This window comes from Trachinotus anak, unplaced genomic scaffold (genome assembly GCF_046630095.1).
Source record: "Trachinotus anak isolate AG129_WGS33_773 ecotype Australia unplaced genomic scaffold, CSIRO_AGI_Tana_v1 ptg000012l, whole genome shotgun sequence".
In the NCBI taxonomy this organism is placed as follows: Eukaryota; Metazoa; Chordata; class Actinopteri; order Carangiformes; family Carangidae; genus Trachinotus; species Trachinotus anak.
In genome coordinates, this window is record NW_027273863.1 from 14,011,876 (window position 1) to 14,031,988 (window position 20,113).

At 42.9% G+C, this 20,113-nt stretch overlaps 2 protein-coding genes across 9 annotated transcripts in view; one reads left to right on the forward strand and one right to left on the reverse strand.

The window, feature by feature from the left end:
- The first annotated feature begins 74 nt into the window (after positions 1-74).
- Positions 75-8,773, forward strand: fam131aa (family with sequence similarity 131 member Aa). 4 transcript variants are annotated; one of them, XM_071492532.1, is made up of 5 exons: positions 75-242; positions 2,827-2,938; positions 3,037-3,219; positions 5,134-5,274; positions 5,434-8,773. In XM_071492532.1, exons 2-5 carry the CDS (start codon positions 2,848-2,850, stop codon positions 5,988-5,990), a joined length of 972 nt encoding a protein of 323 aa, XP_071348633.1. In that variant the 5' UTR covers positions 75-242; positions 2,827-2,847; the 3' UTR covers positions 5,991-8,773. The 4 variants fall into 4 exon arrangements, with proteins under 4 accessions (XP_071348633.1, XP_071348634.1, XP_071348635.1 ...); XM_071492533.1 differs by lacking the exon at positions 75-242 and adding an exon at positions 809-957; XM_071492534.1 differs by lacking the exon at positions 75-242 and adding an exon at positions 816-949.
- The window catches only part of clcn2a (chloride channel, voltage-sensitive 2a), a 37,495-nt gene continuing 25,383 nt past the window's right edge, over positions 8,002-20,113 (reverse strand). Inside the window, exons 9-25 of one of the 5 annotated variants that reach the window (XM_071492520.1) lie at positions 19,943-20,068; positions 19,638-19,722; positions 19,127-19,228; positions 18,196-18,298; positions 16,973-17,128; positions 16,819-16,888; positions 16,618-16,728; positions 15,849-16,062; positions 15,495-15,628; positions 14,504-14,742; positions 13,996-14,107; positions 13,817-13,863; positions 12,045-12,113; positions 11,343-11,381; positions 11,153-11,257; positions 10,150-10,236; positions 8,002-9,991 (exon numbers count right to left, since the gene is read on the reverse strand). In XM_071492520.1, the coding sequence (XP_071348621.1) occupies positions 9,476-9,991; positions 10,150-10,236; positions 11,153-11,257; positions 11,343-11,381; positions 12,045-12,113; positions 13,817-13,863; positions 13,996-14,107; positions 14,504-14,742; positions 15,495-15,628; positions 15,849-16,062; positions 16,618-16,728; positions 16,819-16,888; positions 16,973-17,128; positions 18,196-18,298; positions 19,127-19,228; positions 19,638-19,722; positions 19,943-20,068 (2,315 nt within the window). In that variant the 3' untranslated portion in view covers positions 8,002-9,475. The remainder of the gene's footprint in view (positions 9,992-10,149; positions 10,237-11,152; positions 11,258-11,342; positions 11,382-12,044; positions 12,114-13,816; positions 13,864-13,995; positions 14,108-14,503; positions 14,743-15,494; positions 15,629-15,848; positions 16,063-16,617; positions 16,729-16,818; positions 16,889-16,972; positions 17,129-18,195; positions 18,299-19,126; positions 19,229-19,637; positions 19,723-19,942; positions 20,069-20,113) is intronic. The other 4 variants (XM_071492523.1, XM_071492522.1, XM_071492521.1 and 1 more) reach the window with 4 other exon arrangements.

Sequence of the window (20,113 nt, forward strand, 5' to 3'; positions counted from 1 at the left end):
ACCGCCTTGCGTTGATGACGCTTGCCATCGGGAGACATTTGGACAGCCTATGTAACCCATATACCGAGCAACAAATGGTGCGTGTGCGCCGGAGACGTGATGCTGGAGTTCGGAGGATGTCTCCGCCGACTGTGGGGCACTGATGCTGCGCTGCAGGAGGACGAGCCGCGCCGTGGCATCTGTTGATCGGATCGGAGACAATTAAAGCGCATTATCATGAGCCGCCGCGGTCCGACTTACAGGTAGGTGAGGAGAGTTGCAGTGAGGGGGGGGGGGGGTCATTAGAGCTGTGGAGGTGCACATAAAGGGCAGGGGGCTCTCGGTGTTTCCGTAGTGTTTACCCGATGCAGGTCTGGGGCCATTGGTATGCGGATGGGGACCTCGGAGGTTGCGAGGAGGTTGCGAGGAGACCCGCTGCTGCATCTGCGCCTGTCTTGCGCTATTTTCCCCGTAATTGCAGGCTACAGGCCTGCACCCATCAATGGCGGGGTGATGTGTTATTCAACCGCTTCTGCTGCTTGAATGCACCATTTTCAGAAAAAAAAACCAACCCCTCACATTGATCACACTGCAGCTCCCTCCATTCATGTCAGAGACAGACTCAGGGCTGCAGACACTTCACTAGATCCCACTTGTTGGTCCTATAGGTCACATCACCGACTCCGGGGATGTCAGGGGAAGAGGCATCACTCCTGTTGGACATGTTTAGAAACATCATGTTAACACCGCTCCGCCTTTGCAGGGGGCAGACAAAATGACCCAAACACCTTCAGAAAAAAGGAGTTGACTAGGACAAACTCTGCTGCGCATGTAGTTGCCATTAGGATGGACGCCAATTAGCAGCAGTTGTCAGCTGCAGACGAGGTCTGGCAATCAGCACGGTGAGGTGTGAGTCTTCAAGAGCAACATCACACATTTAACAGCTGCAGAGAGGCCAAACCATGTGCAGGTGCAGTGGTGAGATAAATAAAAAAAAATAAAAAAAAAGTGAAAATATCACAGGGAGCAGCTTCAAAAATGATAAAACACTGAATGTCAAACAGACCTGTGCTGCAACCTACATTCATTTTAATTCTTGATTCATTTTATGATTCATTAGCTCATTATTTAGTCTAAATAGTGGGAAAAAAACACCCCTGTCCCGGAGCCCAAGGTGATATCTTTACATTTTCTCAAATCAACTGTACAGAACAACAAAACATTTAATTTGCTGTTGTTTGAAACAAGCAAAAGCTGAAAATTCTCACATTTGACAAGATGGAACCAATAAATGTTTGTCATGCTTCCTCGATAAATGATTTCAAAATTGTTATAGTTTGACATATATACTGTGTAGGTGTTGCGAGGTGATTAATGGAATCAACACTGTTCTTTTATATAAATGCGCGCGTATGTGTGTGTGTGTGTGTGTGTGTGTGTGTGTATACATATATATAATGCTTTTCTTTTTACAAATTGTATAGCTTGTCTAGTTGCTACACATTATTCAGATGAAACAGTAAAACGTTTTGGAGGGCAGAAACACAATTTGCAGAGCTCATAGACACATGCAGGCCGTGACGAGAGCCACAACTAGATACAACTCAGGATGTGGGGCATAAAGGTGAGGTGGTTGACAAGTGCTGCTGCCTGGCTCATGACCTGATGTAATCAACATGTGTAGCAGTGTTTGCATCTCTGAGGAGTAAAGTGTTTCCTGTTTTGTCTGCCTGCTTGCAACACGATTATTTAAAAGGTGAGCGTCCATGGTGCTCAGGGAGCTGTGCAGAGCCCTACATGCTCAATGTGTTGTGTTTATCATGTGTTGAGCATGAGCGACCCCTGCTAAGCTCGCAGGTGTGTGTTTTTCAGCAGCTGAAGCCCTCCTCTGAGGAGCGTTGAACGTCACGCAGAGCTGTGGGAGCTGTTCACACCTTCGTATCGCTGCCTCCCAGGTCCCTGCCGGCCTGTTTGCCTCTGACACACATTTACTGTCATTTTGGACTTTGTCATAAGCCTTTCACCACAGTCAGGAGCGTCTTCTTTCTTAGCTGCTTTGGGAGCAAATCTGCTTAAGGATATCCGTCGAGTCATGCACGTGCTCCCAGTTGTGTTCAGGCAGCAAGTTTCCTTCTCGTTGAAAGACTCACCCTGAAAGTGAGACATATTTCAAGCCTCTCTCTTGTTCTTCTGGCACAGATTCAGCCGCCCCATGAGATCTGCTATATGCAGCCATATGTGTGTTTTGTTATGGACATGGGGTTAGTTAGGTAGCGCTATCACTTTTAATAGGGATCAGCAGCTTTGGAGTGAGCAGGCCTGGCTGGAGCTGCTTACCAGAGCTGGTGACATGCCATATGTTTGCCCAGTTGCATAAAGGCCGTCACCACTGCCCTCACCTCCCTCAGCCCCGAACATTTTAACTGGTTTCACCGGCTTACCATGGCTTTAGCATCTGCGCAGTAAATTTAGGGCATAGCTGTTTGCTTGTCTGTCCATTGGTTTAAACGGGTAAACCCAAGCTGTGACTTTTAGTTGTGCTGGTTTGCGGCGCTGTGACACCATCTCTGCATGTCCATGATGAGGCTGAGGTCCAGGAGTAGAGAAATAAGGGAGGACGAGGTAGGAAAAATGCCTTTTTTAACAGTATATATGTCCATTTGGGATAAAGGCTCCAGCTGTCTGTCAGTACGTTTGCCATATGATTCTTATTTGAATTTGAGCTGAAATGACTCGGTAGTGCTGGAGCAGACCTACCACAAATGTAGACAAAGCAGAGCTTATTTTCTACTTTCATGCGCTGGTGCAAAATAAGGAGCTTTGTAAAAATCTAGTCTTTTTTTGCAGGTGAAATTTGAGGAGAGTGAAATGATTCCAAAGTCAGGAAAATCTCCAGCAGACTCACGGAAAAGTGTCGGCATCCATGAGTTTGCAGCACTTGCCAGATCCTCCTTAAACGGTAGCAACCCTTTTTTTTTTTTTTTCCACTCTGATTAAATGCCTTGAATTTCTTGAGTTACAACTTCGGACTCTGAATCTCCTCCTCTCGGTGTCTAGGCATTTCGCAGGCAGTGAGGGACCATGTGACAAAGCCCACCTCCCTGGCTCAGGGCCGGGTCGCCCACCTCATAGAGTGGAAAGGTTGGCCCAAACCTGCGGGCCCCACACCGGCAGCCCACACCCACTTCAACTCCTACTGCCATCTGACTGAAGGAGAGAAGGAGGCGCGCTTTGCTGCAGGTATTTATTTCTGTGACCTTTACCAGAAACGTTCCTTATCCAGTTTTTTTACACTTTTAAAATACGCAAGAGCGGTGTAACTCGCTGGTGTCTGTATGTCACTTGTCCGCTTGTGTGGGCGTGTGCATCCTCTTATATTTAGCTTGGTTTAGCTCCAGCATCATCTCCTGGCTGGCGCCCACCTTCTGTCAGGCACCTAATCCCCGAAAAACTCCTGTATGTCAGCGGTCCGCCCCGCCCTCTGTGCTGTCTCTTGGGTGACGGCTTGTCTTGGCAGCAGATGGTGGCCTATTAGACACTCTCCCAAAACACTTCACTGCCCACCAATGGTACAGCAGCTCCTGTTGTTTTGCTGTGACTCATCCTCTCTGCCGCCGGTGACATCGGCATGGTTTGATCAAAGACAGAGAGTGATGGAGAGGGGGAGGGAAATAGGGTACACAGTGAGTGTACATCCTGCACATTATAGATTCTGTGTTTTTTTTTTTTTCCTCAAACCTGATCATCACCCTTAAATCTAGATTTCAAAAAAAGCTTGTGACTCAGGCTGAAACGATCAGTCAACCGACAAATTATTTACGTATGCCATTTTGATAATTGATTAATCACGTGTCTTTTTCAAGCAAAAATGAATAGAATAAGTGGTACAAGTGAATATTTTGTATTTTTTTCTCTTTTATATAATCTTAACCTGAATATTTATGCATTTTGGACTCTTGGTTAGACAAAAGATGTACTCTTGTGCTCTGGGAAATTGTGATGGGGATTTTTCTCAATTTCCTGATGTTTTATAGATTCATCTATTTTAAAGAAAATAACAAGGAGATTATAAATCATTATTTTTGATTCAATCTGGCGTAACAGTTTATTTCCAGAACTGATAAAGGAGGAAAATAGATGCTACATAAATATTATGTAAAAACTTCCAATATAAAAACAAATTAAATGCCACAAAGAGGAGGTATAAGTCAGGTTGGCAGTAATATTTCTGCCTTGTTTAATATAGGTATTGATATATTGGCAAAATCACTGCAACAATTGGATTTCCAAAGTTTCACTTTTACATTAATTCAGTGATTTTCATCCATTTTAATGAGACAAATCTGAGGCATCTGCGGCAGAGAAGTTTAGCAGGATACAAAAACAGAAAAAAAACACATTTCTGCTACGTGATTTATGCTTATTTCTTCAGATTTAATGATTAGAAAATTTTACGCCAGAAAGTTCAAATAAAAGAAGGGTTGCTGTATCTAACCATTAAGCCATGTTTTATTTATACAACAAGTAACAAAGTCGTGTGCCATAAATGAGAAATACCGCTTCATGTTGTTGTTTGAATACATTTGAGAAAGGTCACTGGACACACAGATATCTATCCAACTATTTTCTATACCAAATTAAAATTCCCTCATTTTGTGGTCATGAGCATTTATAATTATGTTTGTCATTTGCTCCAAGTGATTTTCTTTTAAACTAAAAACACACATTTCTTGAAATATTGAAAAGCACATGAAAGGAAACCAAGTTACTGAGCTTATCAAGTGCCTTGTAAAACCTGAGAACTTTTATGTGTCAACCTGAACTTTTGGCTGACTTATTGACAAGAAGCGTGGGAACCAGGAAATGTAAATAAAAAGAGTTTTATCCATATTGTAGTAGGTTTACTGTAAAACAAAAAAATGCGGGCTTTTTTTTTTCAAGAAATAAAAATAGTGTATTTCATAGTGAATTATCATGTAGATAAAAAAATTAAGTAATTCATGTGTATACAGTTAATGGTACAAGTGTCTTCTTCGATTCAAGCCATTAACCGTGTTTCTGTGATGTTTACACGAGAAGTCATTAACACATTGAACAGAGAAGATGTAAGATCAGGCTGAAACATTAACACATGAACACCTGTGTTCCTGTCAGGAGTGGCTGAGCAGTTTGCCATCGCTGAGGCTAAACTGCGTGCCTGGGCGTCTATCGATGACGAGGATGAGGAGGAAGACTCCAACGACGAAGACGCCCACAACAACGGACAGACTCACACCTTCTCCAGCCAGAGCTCAGGTATCCACAGACTCCTCCATTTTGTTCATTTCATCTCATTTCATTTCACTCGTCATTTTAATTTTGTTTGTCATCACTGACAAAGCGCCTCATCTCCCCACCCCCTCCCCCAATAATCCACCCATCCCCAGGTGTTCTGACTCTTTGCTCCTCCCTCAGACGCCGCCACGTCCAGTCCCATCACCGGAGCGCCATGCCAGCCTGAGGTGGATAGCAGTGAGGCGCCGCCCTCCGACAGTCCCCTGGGCTCCAGCAGTAGCAGCAGCCTGCTCTGTGGTAGGCCTGAATCTCACAACGACCCACATTCATCCCAGACCAACTCACCTACTTCACCCAGCGACTGTATGAGTCCATTCCTGGAGGAGGATGAGGAGGAGGAGGAGGGGGAGGGGCTGGGTGGTCATGAGGAGCAGGCGGCTCCTTTGCGGGAGCAGCACAGTGAGGTGTGCGTCCACCACAAGCCTGAGTGGAGGCCTCGGGGCAGGAGCAGCAGGTTCGACTCCTGCTACTCCACCTCCCACTCCGAGTCCCCCGGAGAGGAGGATGAGGAGGACGAGGAGGAGGAAGGCAGCGTGTTTCATGACGTCCGGGTGTGGCACTGCAGCCCGAGGAGCTTCTTCTCTGACCGGGCTTCTTCTGGAGTGGCCTCATTCGACGAGGAGGAGGAGAGGGATGAAGCAGAGGAGAAGAAGGAGGAGAAAGAGTATTTGATGTGATGTGTTGTCCATCTGTATGTCTCTTTGAGTCCGTGCTGATTCTGGATATGACATAATCTATTCTGCTTTCACTGTAAACCTCTCTCCACCACCACCACCACCACCACCACCTCCTCCTCCTCCTCCTCCTCCTCCTCCTCCTCCTCCTCCTCCTCTGCTGTCCTTCCTCTGATCATGTCTCCTACACTCGCTGCCTTCTGTCTCATCCTCCAGGCCTTTCATGTACTGATCTCCCTCCACGGTTTATCGCTGCTGTAAACAATATATATATATATATATATATATATATATATATATATATATTGGAGAGTTCAACCAGAATGTAAAGCTGTTGTTCAAACTGAGTTTTGTACATTTTTTGTGAAGAGTCATGTGTTGCATTGGTTTTCTATGGATATTTTGTAGTGTTGTTTTATTCTGGGTCATGCTGTGTCATGTGGGGTCGGGCTATGTTTGATACTGAATGTCTGAGTGTTCTACATATATAAATATGATTTTTTTTGAAAGAAAAGTCTTCGCCCCTTTTTTTTTCTCCCCATGAACACAAAGTAAACACATGAGGAAGAAACACAATTTCTCATCTTTTAAAGGTGTTTTTCTTTCAATTTAATCATTCACTCATGTACAAAAACAATTTCATGTTCTCTGAAAAATAACAATGGCTGTTGGATTTCAAATGCATAATTCTCCTATGTACAGAGCGTGTACATAGATCTCATCCGTGTATTTTCATATGTACAAAGCATATACAGGCCAGTGCCATATAAAGGGAGATACTACAGACTTATTGCTTAACTAGATACGCTGCAAATTAGCTTATACACTCTACGTTTAACTCCTTATATGTTATCTTATATGGCGAGCACTACTACACATTCTATATGCAAACAAAAAGTTGAGACGTTAATAAATTGTTGCACAAATGTTTACACAGACAAAAATACGCGCGAACTTGTGCGCTGCTGTGATATCACATAAGATTGAAATATGGCTCAAAATCGTTGCATGAAGCTAAAATACTTACACCCATTTGAAGGTCGTTAACAAGGACTCACACACACACACTTTGCTCTACAACAGTTTTTGGACTTGTGGGTTATCACTGTGCTTCATACAGTAGTTACATCTCTCAACATTGTATTAGAGGCCAGGCTGGATTAAATGTACTCTGTCATAAAGATATGTGTAACATATCAAGGTGTAAATATCTACAGGCCGCATACAGTACATGTGCGTGTATAAGTGTGTGTGTGTGTGTGTTGTGTGCTCTGTACAACAGCCAGTATCTTCCTGTCACTTGGAGCTCAAGTGTTGTTCCTTTATCATGCTGGAAACACGTTAAACACAGTAAATTCACATAGCAGAAGATGCAGAGGCAGTTCAAGTGACGAGACTGACAGTCTACATTGCCCTTATTGAATCAGCCTCTAAAAAGCCAAACAAGGCTACATGTGCAGTAAATTATATTCATGGTAATTACAATGTGCTTCACCATTATTTGGAGCCCTGTACTAAACTTGGTGGACCTTTGGAAGCTGCCTTTGTCATCGTGTGAGTAGATCCCAGCTGAGTGTGGATTTTTGGGGCTGATGTTGATACCAATAAAAGCTGTGGTATGTAACTCTGCAGAGCCCGCACAGTGTTGTAAACAAGGGAGTCTGGACAAACTAATGATGATATTGTTGCCATAAAATCACCTTTTAGTGCATTCTCACTCTATAGCCACATATAACCAACACCAGTATATCTTAATATTATCAGCCAACGATTCAACAACCCTCTGATGTGTTAATGAATAGGTAGTTGTTTAAATTCATACCATCATGTGCTCATTAGAATAATTTTCCACACCTTTGTTCTGCTGTGCTTTCGTCTCTATTATTTGCCCCTTTTATTTATCACCCTCCATTATTTGCATGTGACTTGTTTTTCTCTCCTTAAAATGTTTGAAGTCATGTTTGTTTATGATGCGTAAGAATCTGAACCCAATTTCTGCATGGCAAGGGATGTGTCTCTCAAACACACACACACACACACACACACACACACACACACACACACACACACACACACACACACACACACACACACACTAATAAGATAAAGCTGGCAATATTCTGTATCTGTTATTGTCATCAAATCAAACTGGTATTTTTCTGTGTAACCAAAGCCTGATATAGTTTATTCCACCGCACCATAGAACTCCACTCTTGTTCCAGAAACAGTTAAAAACACAACAGAACATGTTGTTGCCTGGTTGGCATGACGCTTCATTACAGTAAACGTGCACTAGTGTTTATTTTTCAGTCAAATCCCACAAACACTGTCCTGCTGCTGTAAAAACTCACTACAATACATTTCAAAACAGTCCCTTACAATTTCTTTTTTTTCTTCTTTTTTTTCAGCAAATGTTACTTATTTGAGTTAAGTTTGCTAAAAAAACACCGTCCACCTACTTTAGGACAACATTTTTGAGTCATGTGAGTCATGTCATTACACTGGGTGATGCTCCTTTGCCGTTATGAATTTGGGCAAATCCCAACATAAAAAGTCCTCGTCCTGTGAACACTCATTGGAGGAGGAGCCGTGTATTAATCCCCAGTAAATATACGACTAAACCTAGTTTCAACTCAAGCAAACATTTCAACTAAGCAAACTTTAACTGCTAATGATGATCATGTGATATGTTCAAAAGCTCCAAAACACCCATTACATGGACCATGTGATGTGACTGTTTTACTATCTGCTGTTTTCAAGGTCAGGAATAAACTGTCTACATCAGTTGAGCCACGTTTTTCTTATTTGTTTTTAAAAGAAAACAGCTTGTCAAACTCATGATGGATAGTTTAACAGAAATAGAGAACCAGCCACCTACATTACCCACAATGCATCTCCACCATAATTATAACCACCAAAAGCAGTGATGCTGACACATAGGAAGGCCTCACACGTCATCAGTAACGTCATACGTCTAAAATGATGAACGTGCCGATACACGCTTCACCAGACAATCTCAGTTCTACTTGACACACACTTTGAAGCCTCCCCGTCCTGTAACGTCACTAGTTTTCTGCAGACTTAGCCAGCGCCAACTCAGGTGACATCATGATGTGTGAAATCAGTGGAGTTCCTGTTAAAATATTAATGTCTTCAATAGGAATGAATGAGCTTTGGGCTGAGAGTCAGGGACAGGACAGGTCTGTCAGGAAGTGTTAGAAGACAGACAAAGCCATTGTTTCTTTTGGTCTTTTCACAGGATTTGTTGACGGTAATAGAAACATATAGAATAAAACCAGGTTTATCCTTTAAACAGGCATCTGCACAGTAGAATACTAAACGTCACATCTGCTCTTGCTCACTCTCACTCGCTCACTCACACCACAACAACGTTAGAAACTCAGGTATCTAGGCTGGACTTGGAGGTGAGTGTGACCTCTACAAATGTAAGAAACGTCAATATTCATGAGGCGACAGTATGGATCTGATCATTCTGATTGATCCTCAGTGTGGGCGGGGCTACCCTCTCCCTCAGGTTCTGATTGGTCCTTGTTCAGAGATGGACTGCCCTGTTCTTGCTCTGTGTCGTCTGGCTCTGGGGTTTGAGTCGGGGGGTCATAGTCACAGGCCAGCTCTGATTCCTCAGTGTGGGAGGGGCTGCAGTCAAAAGTAAACTCGGATTGGTCCTCGGTGAACGAGGGGCTCTCCTGAAGCACCAACTCCGACGACTCATTTGTGATGTCGCCGGGGCTGGTTTCAAACTGCAAATTGGTTTGGTCCGAGAAGTTGATGGGGATCTCTTTGTATGGGAGATCAGGCTGGTCCTCCACATCAGGAGGGTTGGGTTCCCGTGGCAACGAGAGCCCCCTGTGGCGGATGCACAGCTTGTGTAGTTCAGTTACCTCGGAAACGTTTGTGGTGTTCCCACTGTCCCGGAAACTGGCCAGCGGAGGGCGCACTTTCACTCCAGTCACCGTCACTGAGCCCTCGATGGCCTTACGCAACTGGAGAGCCAATAGGCAGCATGGAAAAAGAAAGAAAGCACAGCCAGTGGAAGAATAACAGGAGGTAAAGGGAGGGAATAGGGAGAGAGAGGGTGAGCTTTAATGATCACGTACAGAAAACATCGTCTATCAGGCCTCAGCAACCGAATGAAACGCACCTCTTTGAGGGAGACCACTCCAACCAGACGCCCCATGCTCGTCACATAGGCGTGATCCAGACCCAGCAGAGAGAAGATAGTGTGAGTCTGTTGAGGAGGAGAGGTGGGTCACGGCCTGGATACAGACTCAGGGGGTTCATCTGAATTTAGGATCAGAGTGTAAACTGTAATACTGGGACCAGACTGCATGATGTTTCTGCCTCTCAACAGGGTCACTGTGTCAGACTAGGCCGTCCTAGAGTCATAAATTCTTGCTCTAATGGGACATGGCAGACTACACCTTGGACACTACCCAGTTATAGCTTGCTGTATTTTATGATTTGTGTGACGTGCAGAGGTGATTACAAAGGAGAACCTGGCGCCAAAAAAAAAAAAAAAACAAGGTGTACATATGTCATCACAGTTTTATGAATAAAAGTGAACCTGAATCCATTCACAGTCATTCAGCAGTGAGGATGGGCTCTGTCTTTTCCCTTCCCAGCTGGTAGAAAGAGGGGGAGTGTGTGGGTGTGCAGAGGTTGATGTTGTACACTCCCGACTCAGAGGTGAAAGCCAAATGGCTCAGGTTCACTGGAATGAAACAAATCATCACCCCTCCCTCACTTTGCTGTGTTTACAGCTTTGAATAAAGAAAAAAAGACTGCTGTGTTTTCCTCTGGGTCAGTGTGAAGGAAAACATTGTGAGAGTCGTCAAAATAGGCCAGAAAAGTTTTGTTCCCAACACCTCACGTCTGTCCAGTTTGGGGTCTTACAGCAGTGATACAGTTTAGTCTGATCCCAGCATTAATCAAAGCACTGAACCCACAGTGAGGAAATACACCAGAAACATGGCATGTGGTGGACACATTCATTTGAAAAAAAAAAATATAACCAATGCTTATCTCATTTTTCTGGGCATTTACTGTTAAAGATTCACATTTCATGATGGGAAAAATGACCTGCTATGGTGAAAAGGTGGATTTGTTTTCACAGTGTGTTCAGGGCTTTTTTTCAGATATTTCACCTTATGCAGAGACGTTTGCTCCACCAGCTGGAAGGGAGCGGGATCAATCTTGCAGTTCTTGAAATCCACCGGTTCATCGAGCTGCTGCTCCTCCCACTCTGCTACCTGAGACGAGAAGGATGACGAGACACAGAAAACTTCTAAACTGTGACTTGGAAAACTCCATTTTTTTTATTTGTGTAGGTCTCACCTCTGATGGAGTCATGCAATCTTCCACTTCAGTAGAGTCCTAAAAGAAAACAAAATGGTTAAGATGTACATTGTGCCAACAAATACACATAGTGAGACTGCACACCAGAACTACACACCATTATGTACAGTAAACACATCACACATTACACTGGGAGCAATCTGAGGGGATGATCTGTTTATGTTTGTACAATTTGTAAAATACACAACTATAAACCAATGAAACCTTTATACCATATGTTTACCAAAGTTTCTAAGGTTTAGGTGATGTAACGTCTCATGTCTTGCTGCAAAACCAGTTGCCCCCCGGGGACAAATAAGGTTGAAACTGAACTGAGGTTGCTTTATTGATCAAACAGTGCACCAAGTGCCCAGAAAATGATACTGACACCACCAATAACTTTAAGAATTAACCATCTGGAAATAAAACACAAAACCAATTTAAAACTGGACAAAACAAGCATTAACAACATTTTGAGTGAAAGCTGATGAAACATTTGGTTAAACACGAACAATTAAACTTCTACCAGTTAACAGAATTTCCCACCTCTCTCTCACACACACACTTTCTCTTGCTCTCTCTGCAAAGCCGCTCTAATGCTTAGGTTGGTGCACCACAAATATTTCGGTCCAGCGCTCACTACGTGTGTGTTGCAAGGCAACGGTTACTAAGCAACAGTCTCTAGGCGGCAGACAATCTTACCGCCATGGAGATCCTCACTCGTTTGGGCTTGGGCTTTCTTTTTTCAGGAGGAGCCGGCCCAGCCGGGCTCTTCCAGCCGGGGAGAGAAGGCATCAACACAGCACAACATTAACACAGCATCAGTGAAAGTGGACAGTTTTACCCCTTTAACATGGCGTCACTGCAACATTACATCCCAGTCTGACTTCTACCGGGAGAAGTCTCTGTGATGTGAGCACAATGTTGCTGAAAGGGTATAATTACTACACCACGGGTGAAGGTGAGAGCACAAAATCTGCACAAGAAACCCAATGTTAATACAACATTGGATGACAGATACACCGCCAGAATAAAGGGTTTTAAACACCATATATTTAAGCATTTTTGTTAAGTAGTTTGAGCCCTTATGTTTCACCTTAAATGTCCCCTTAAGAATATCTAAAAAGTATTTAGACTAATATTTAAGATTTGTGTATTTTGATTGGATATAAGATTTCCATCCATTTGTATTAGACAGTTTTTAACAAACTAATAACCTGAATGCGATTTTGTAATAGGACTAATAAACCCAATGTGTTTTAAATACACAACAGCCAGGTTTATATTTCTTAAACCTGTTTCTAGGCCTTTATCAGTGAAGACTTTTCAACATGTCATAAAAGGAAAAGCACAGATGTAAGTAATAAAATTAAAAATGGCTGAATTCCATTTAGCTGCTTCAGTTTCAGGGTCCTGGTGTTACTCATGCTGCCTCACTGTCACACAGTCATGACTTACTGGGACACATGAATAGAACAGACGTTATCATTAACAGCAGAGCTCTCACAAGTTAAAATGTCTGCTGTGGAAAAAGAACCTATTCATCAGGAGAGACTTGTGTCTTTTGTGATAAGTTTAACTTTTTATTTGCACAACAAAAAGTAACAACGAACATGCTGTTTGTGTTAATTATAGAAAATATTGTCAATTAAACTTTCAAAGAGCCTTAAGTGACATATTCAAATTACTTGTTTTGTTCAACCAACTGTGTAAAAACTTGTTTTCAAGTAGAAATTCCTAATATTTGAGAAGCCTTTTTGCTTCATACATTACATGGACTTCATTGATTATCAAAGTAATAGCAATTAATTTTCTGTCAATGGACTGACTGATAAATCAACTAATCATTTCAGTTCTACTTAAATAGTTTCAGCCTCTAAAGACAAAACTACTGTACTATATTTGATACTGTACTATACTGTTTGAACTAAGTGAAACACTCAAACCCAAGAATCAAAGTTTTTTGTGACTGCACATACAACATATCCTAGATCTGTTCATCACTTTATACATTTTATACAATTGAACCCAGCCTGACATATTTAGTATCTTTTGAGACTTTGATCTCCACTAGAATTTAAAAAAAAAACTTCTGTGGGTTTGAATGTTTGGCTGCACTCAATGTTTACAGTAACTGACCCACCAGTGCATTAGATTGAACTAGAAATGCGAAAATGTAGGATGTTCAAAAACGTTTGACTGGCAGTGGATGTGTTGTGTAGTGAGGGGGCAATGACTCACACAGGGTTTAAAACTAAAAAGCTACGACCACAGCATGAGATCTCACAGGAAAATCCTGCTGCCTGTGGGTGGATCCTGCCTGTCAGCAGGAGGAGGAGGAGGAGGAGGCTGGCATATGCGTGGACTCAGAGAGAGCACACACACCCTCGCATACAATACGTGTCACACTCTTACAGCACACTTGCACCCATGCATTTTGTATATCCTCCTCTGTTTCTCGCTCTTGTGCTCACCTCCAGCAGCTCCTTGTCTTGATCAGCACAGGAGAGGGTTTGAGAGCCTCGGAGAGAAAACGACAATCAGTTTTTATTAAGTTTGGCTTTGAATTCTGGCCCTTTTTTAAAAATCAGTTTGCTCTCTGTATCCCACATCAGTGCTCCTCTGAGTGTCCTACTGTGTGTGAAGTACATACTATTTGGCGTCTCTGTGTCGCTGATGGCAGACACAGTTTTCAAGGCAGATTTCAGTGGAAGCTGAACATTGGAAACCACAGGGCTGAAGGAAGAAGACTCCTCTGTAGAGATCTACATGGAAAATATATTAACAGAAGAAGCCAGACACACGTGCACATGCACACACGCACACGCACACGCACACGCACGCACACACACACACACACACAGAGAAAACACAGAAAAGACAAATACGAGCACATGCACATAAACAAACAGGACAGCACAGGTAAGGGCACAGACGACAGAGAGACAGAAGACATGTGTTAATGTGGAAGTAGAAATAAGGACATTTATACAGTTTGTAAACACTTACCACAACAGCTGTCCAAAAACTCCATCTGTGCCTTTACCTACTGCTACATGCTCCACACATGCTGTGTCTGATCCACTTTTAGTCTATCGCTACAACCCAACCCAAGCCAGACTCGCCCCAGCCCAGCCCTGGCGCCCCCGGACGCCTCACACCTGTTGGGTGCTCACCAGGAAGCGGACCCCTTGGCGAGCGCTGGTCGAGGCATTGATGTGGGTGTGGGCGCAGGGTGAGCTGGGGGTGCTGTCTGTGGTCATGCTGGGCAGGTGATCGTGGGTGCCGTTGTCCTGGGCCAGCTGGCGGAGGTACTCCAGCCGGCGCTGACGTCCCAGCTGAAGAGCGAGCAGAGACTGGAGCTGCAGTCGCTCTATGGAGCCAAGCAGGATCATGGAGTCTGAGGGAGAAAGAAAGAAAGAGAGAATGATAGAAAATTTGTTCAGGATACAAGTTGACAAAGATAATACAAGAAAAAGCAAGTGAAACTGACAAAGTGGAAATAAAATGATCAAAGTGATTAAGATTACAATGTAAAAATGTACTTTTTAAAATATGAAATCTAAATATCTAAAAGTTATAAAACCATTTTTTCATTTAACGATAGAGGACAAACTTCTCAGTCGTAAAATAAAATAAAATTCAGAGCCAGCTATCATAACGTGACAGTTTGAAATACACATTTCAGTATTAAGGTTTGATAATCAGTCCTATATCCTGAAATTTTAAGAATAGCTCCAATATAAGTTGAACACAGCTATATTGTGTAATTGTTTTCATCTTGTTCCAAAACCACATGAACACGCTGCTGTAACGGCCTCTGCTCTCCTCTTCTTCTTCCACGACATTTATGGACCTGGCTGTAGGGATTTGCTTCCATTCAGCCACAAGAACATTAATGAGGTCCGACACTGATGTTAGGTGATAAGGCCCGGCTCATTCCTCTCCATCTCAAGTGGAATGGGATTGAGGTCAGGCCTCAGGTGCAGGGTAGTCGAGTCCACACCAAACTCAGATAACCGAGACCGGGTTTTGAGCATCTCTTCTACACTGTTGTTTAAAAAGAACTCTATGTAGGGGCATTAAGATTTCTCTTTAAACCATCCTGATCATAAAAAAAGCACACAATACATACACTGTGTATACACTTACCTCTGGATTCAACCAGGGCCAGTGTTTTGAGCTGACCAGTCAACAGCATCTCCTGCAGGTCCCGATAGGATGAGTTAAGAGTGATGAAGCGCACATCCCTGACCATGATGTCCTCCACACGGATATTATACTTCCTGAAACATGGAGGAGGGAAGAAGACAGGGGTCAAGTGATGAGAAGGGGTAGCAGGGAGAAGTGGAAACAAGAGAGGGGAGGAAATGAAATGCAAGACAGGGAGGAAGAAGATGAAGAAGAGGAAAGAACAAATGAGGGCACAGAATCACTGGGAAAAGAATAAAGAAACAAAGAGGTGGGTAGAACCAGCAGAGACAGAAACTGGACACATTGACTCACTCGTGATGTCCCATGCCCAGCTCAGGCAGATAAGGAAGTTTCTTGATGCGGATGATGGAGTCGTACAGAGATGGTTGCAGTGCCTGGGCCACGGCGTTGGCCAGGATGACAGCGATCATCACAGGCAGGATATGGGAGATCTGACCGGTCAGCTCAAACACTATGACCGCTGTGGATACAGTGTGGGTGACTGCTCCAGACAATGCTGCAGCACCTGTGTAGGAGGGAAGTGGATCAAAGAGAAATCATTTTTTGTGTCTCGCCTCCCTACAGCCATTCACATACAGTTAACGGAGGAGGATTTAGTGTGTGATCAATCATCTTTTCCCCAGGAATTGAAAATTAGACTGTACATTATGCAGTGAAAATAATTGTGCACGATTAATCAGAGAGGAGTTTGGTGCAAGACTGAAAATCCAAACAGGATTTTCCGCAGGATGTCGTTCTAATTCATAACATTTAACGGCATCCTGTCACACAAACCAGTGAGTCACGACCGTGGCAATTTGGTATTGAACGATTTTCTCTTTTACTTCGGTCCAAAATGTAATGTTCAACTTAAGTGGAATCAATTTTCATCAGTCACATTCTATAAGCTGGTATGAAGTGATAAAAATGGCTGCAGCTTTGCAGCGGCAGTGATATCAATCATGTAGGAGAGAGGAGGAGTCAAAAATGGTCAGAAAATTGTTATCAAGGCAAATTAGATATGAAATATTGAATTAAGGCACAGTGTATGGGGGAAAAGAAAAGATTTAGAGCAACTCACCAACTACAGCATAACCTCCAGGAACTATGGGATACACACTGCCGTCAGCATGTATGCCATCGGGAAACATGGCTGCCATGATCTCTCCAACGAGTCTGCCAAATGCCGCACCTGTCCATCACACACAGATACGACGAGAAGTCATTTTAAGGTGTTCTTAGAGCTGCAGGGGAAACCAGTAGAAAAGCAGATTTTATTCACCAATAAGGAAAACTGGCATGAAGGCCCCACACGGAACAGGCATGGTGGTGGCCACAGCAGACATCCAGAACTGAAAAAAGGAGAGACGAATTCGTTTGAGAAATCATAAACATCAAATCCTCATCATCAGATGCTACATGTGCCCAAGGCCTACCTTCATGATGATGAAGAGGATGAGTGTGATGAAGACGTTGACTTGCGGGTGTTTCCAGGCGTGGTGGTGGCTGATGTAGTCGAACTCCTCCGCCACACCCTGACGGCACCACGTGCGGTTGTCGAACAGCGCGACCAGAGACTCATGTTGTGTCAGCTGACAGGTTAAGACAAGGGAAAAGCTTCTTGAATGTGTTTCTTACATCCTCATACCTGACTGACCTGTTTAGGAGGAGCCATTGTCCACACAAGGTCAGCAGCTTCCTGAGACTGAAATCTGGACACTTTTACACCTGATTCAAACACTGTTTAGTACTGTTGATATGATCTACAACTCGCATGATTAAAAGTCTCCTATTAGGGTGAGATCATTTCACCTGCTTCCAGTACGGCTCGTCTTGTTTCAAATATTTTCTAGAAACAACAAGAGTAACTTTCCTGATACCAGTGCAGTAATCTGTTTTATTGTTTCAGGAACTTTCCATGAATGAGGATCACGATCTGAAAAGAAGGAAAACGGCTCTAAAAAAATCTCTCAACCCACTAGAAGATTTTCTTCTTGTTATGAGAGTCTGAGAGACTCAAAATGAAACTAAATGGCTTGTTATGCAGGATGACTTTGCAGTGCAGCAGGTCCAAGGGCAACTTTGACTCAAAACACTGTGTGCTCTGTGCCTACAAGAGTTCAAAAGACATTTCACTTTTTTTGACATTAGTTTTCCAGTGGCAGCACAGCACAATGTGTTTATATCCACTCATTGTGAACCAGAGGCTTCTGTCTTGGTTTTATTTTTGCACAGATACTGTCACGCTGCATCCAGCAGGTTTCGCATTTAGCAGTTAATGTTCACCAATTTGAGAAGCTTGGGTAGAAAAACCTAAATATAAAACAATACTGACAATATGACAACAAATATCAGTTTAATGCTGGTTGCATTTGTTAAAAAATATAAAGAAAAAATATTTGATTTAGATTTTGCTAAAATATTTTAAGCTCCAAGATCTTCGCACGCTCTTTGGCTGTAACTCTGCAGAGAACATTGTCTTAACAGTAACCCATTAGAAAACATGACAGCATTTGATGGCTCATGCTACTGGTGAGGAACAAAAAATGACCCACAACCTGACACCAGCTCTCACTTCATTAAAAATTATCATCAATCATTTAGCAACAATAGAGACATGCTTTCATACTGTCAGAAGAGTGTGAAAGTACATTCTCACCTGTCCAGCCATGAACTGCCCGAAGCCCGGAGGGAACGTGAGTGTGGAGACGAGCAGGGTGACGAGTGCAGGGTACACCAGACGCCTGACAGGAAGAGAGGGGCTGCGGGGTCATTAATGGGTGTGCTTGTCACACTGTATGTGCATGCTTGATTTCTGGGTGGTTAGGATGGAAAAGCTAAAAATAGCTCCCTGGGATGTGGGTGAAAGTGACTCAATTTGTACAAGGTCTTTACCTAAATATCCCAAAACTACATTAACATTGTGACACAAGACACCAAGCCAATTTTAAATACAAGTTTAGGGGCACATGGGCAAGATTTTTGACTTCTTCTTGGATGTAATTACAGTTTAACATGTTGAAATGTGGCCTTGCTAGATGCATGTTTAATAATTTGGGGGGATTTTGAAAGGAATAGTTTAACGTTTTGGGAAAATAAACTTATTTGCTCTCTGGAGGAGAGTTAGAAGAGAAAATTGACAGCACTGTCATATGTCTCTATTAAATGTAAAGCTGGAGCCAGGAGCCAGTTAGCTTAGCTTAGCACAAAGACCATAAGCTAGGGAAAACAGCTATCCAAACGTAGATAAATCTGCTTACCAACACCTCTAAAGCTCACAAATCAATACACAAACCAGATATAAAATGTTCATTAGTGAGCTTTAGAGGTGCTAGGTCGATTTTCTTACCTTTGGACAGAGCCAGGCTAGCTGTTTCCCTGTGTTTCCAGTCTTTATGCTAAGCTAAGCTAACTGATTGTATCCTCATATTTATTGTACAGACATGAGAGTGGTATCAATCCTCGTATCTAACTGTCAGTGAGAAACCTAACAAGTGCATTTCCCTAAAGGTCAAGCTGTTCGTTTGAGGTGGGAAAAAGGACAGAGGGTGTGATAAGGCTCTGTATAACATGAGGGACCAGATACTCACTTCCTCAGCAAGAACTTGTTAATAGTCTTCTGTTTCCTCATGCACTCTACAATCAGCCGGTTCAGGTACACAAACAGAGCGCCACCAAAACCACAGGCAATCCTACAGACAGACAAAGACACAGCTGTTTGGTCTGTTCAAGGTGAAACAGATGAGCATCCTGGGACAAAACAAAACATAATCACTCCACTACTGAAATACAGCCTCAGCTTTGCTTCACCTTGTTAAGTCAGTCACTTTTCTGAGGCTCTCCGACAGGAAACCAACCAATGTTAATTCATTGTTTTCTCTATTTAAGCATTTTGGCATCAAACAAATCAAATATGTAATCAGCAGAGGAAAAAGCTAATTTCATGCCTCGTTCATCGAATACAAATCGACCTTTAGAGTCACTTCAGGAATGTGAATGTGGAAAGAGGCTGAAAGGAAGCTCAGATCTCCTTGTTAACCCAGGCGCCAAACTGCTATGGGATCAGTTTAATGTGGCGTCAGTCCAGAGAAACACACTCACCCGAGTATGGCGAACGCTGGCAGCTCCTGAAGGTCAAATGGAAAGTCCAGACGGAAACGAGTCTTAAAGAGAGCGGTGATGGTCTCTGAGGAGAAAGAAGATTGTTCTCACTGCGTGGAGACTGTACAGCAAAATGTCATTACACTGATGATTAAATGGAACGTCTAATGCGAAATAATATAATATAATATAATATAATATAAAATACACCGATACACAAACATAAAAAATTACATCATTAAAAGAAATGTAGGAAAAGGACATTAATAAACACACAGTAGAAGTGATATTTTCTTATGTCTTACCTTCCTCTTGATTCCACACGGCCAGCACTCTGAATATGAAGGCACTGAAGGTGGCAGCAAAGAAGCCCCTCCAGTAGTTCCTCACCGCAAAAAATGTTGAAGTTACCTCAATACTGAACAGCACCCCTGCATCACAAAAACACGCACATTTAAAGCAGCACAAAAACTTTA

What these genes read in the sequence shown, in the direction of transcription:
- fam131aa (XM_071492531.1), top strand. Translation starts at nt 2,551, where the DNA reads ATGTCCATGATGAGGCTGAGGTCCAGGAGTAGAGAAATAAGGGAGGAC. An exon ending in GAGAAATAAGGGAGGACGAG is followed by an intron (nt 2,602 to 2,826) that starts GTAGGAAAAATG and finishes CTTTTTTTGCAG; the next exon opens with GTGAAATTTGAGGAGAGTGA. An exon ending in GGAGGCGCGCTTTGCTGCAG is followed by an intron (nt 3,220 to 5,133) that starts GTATTTATTTCT and finishes TGTTCCTGTCAG; the next exon opens with GAGTGGCTGAGCAGTTTGCC.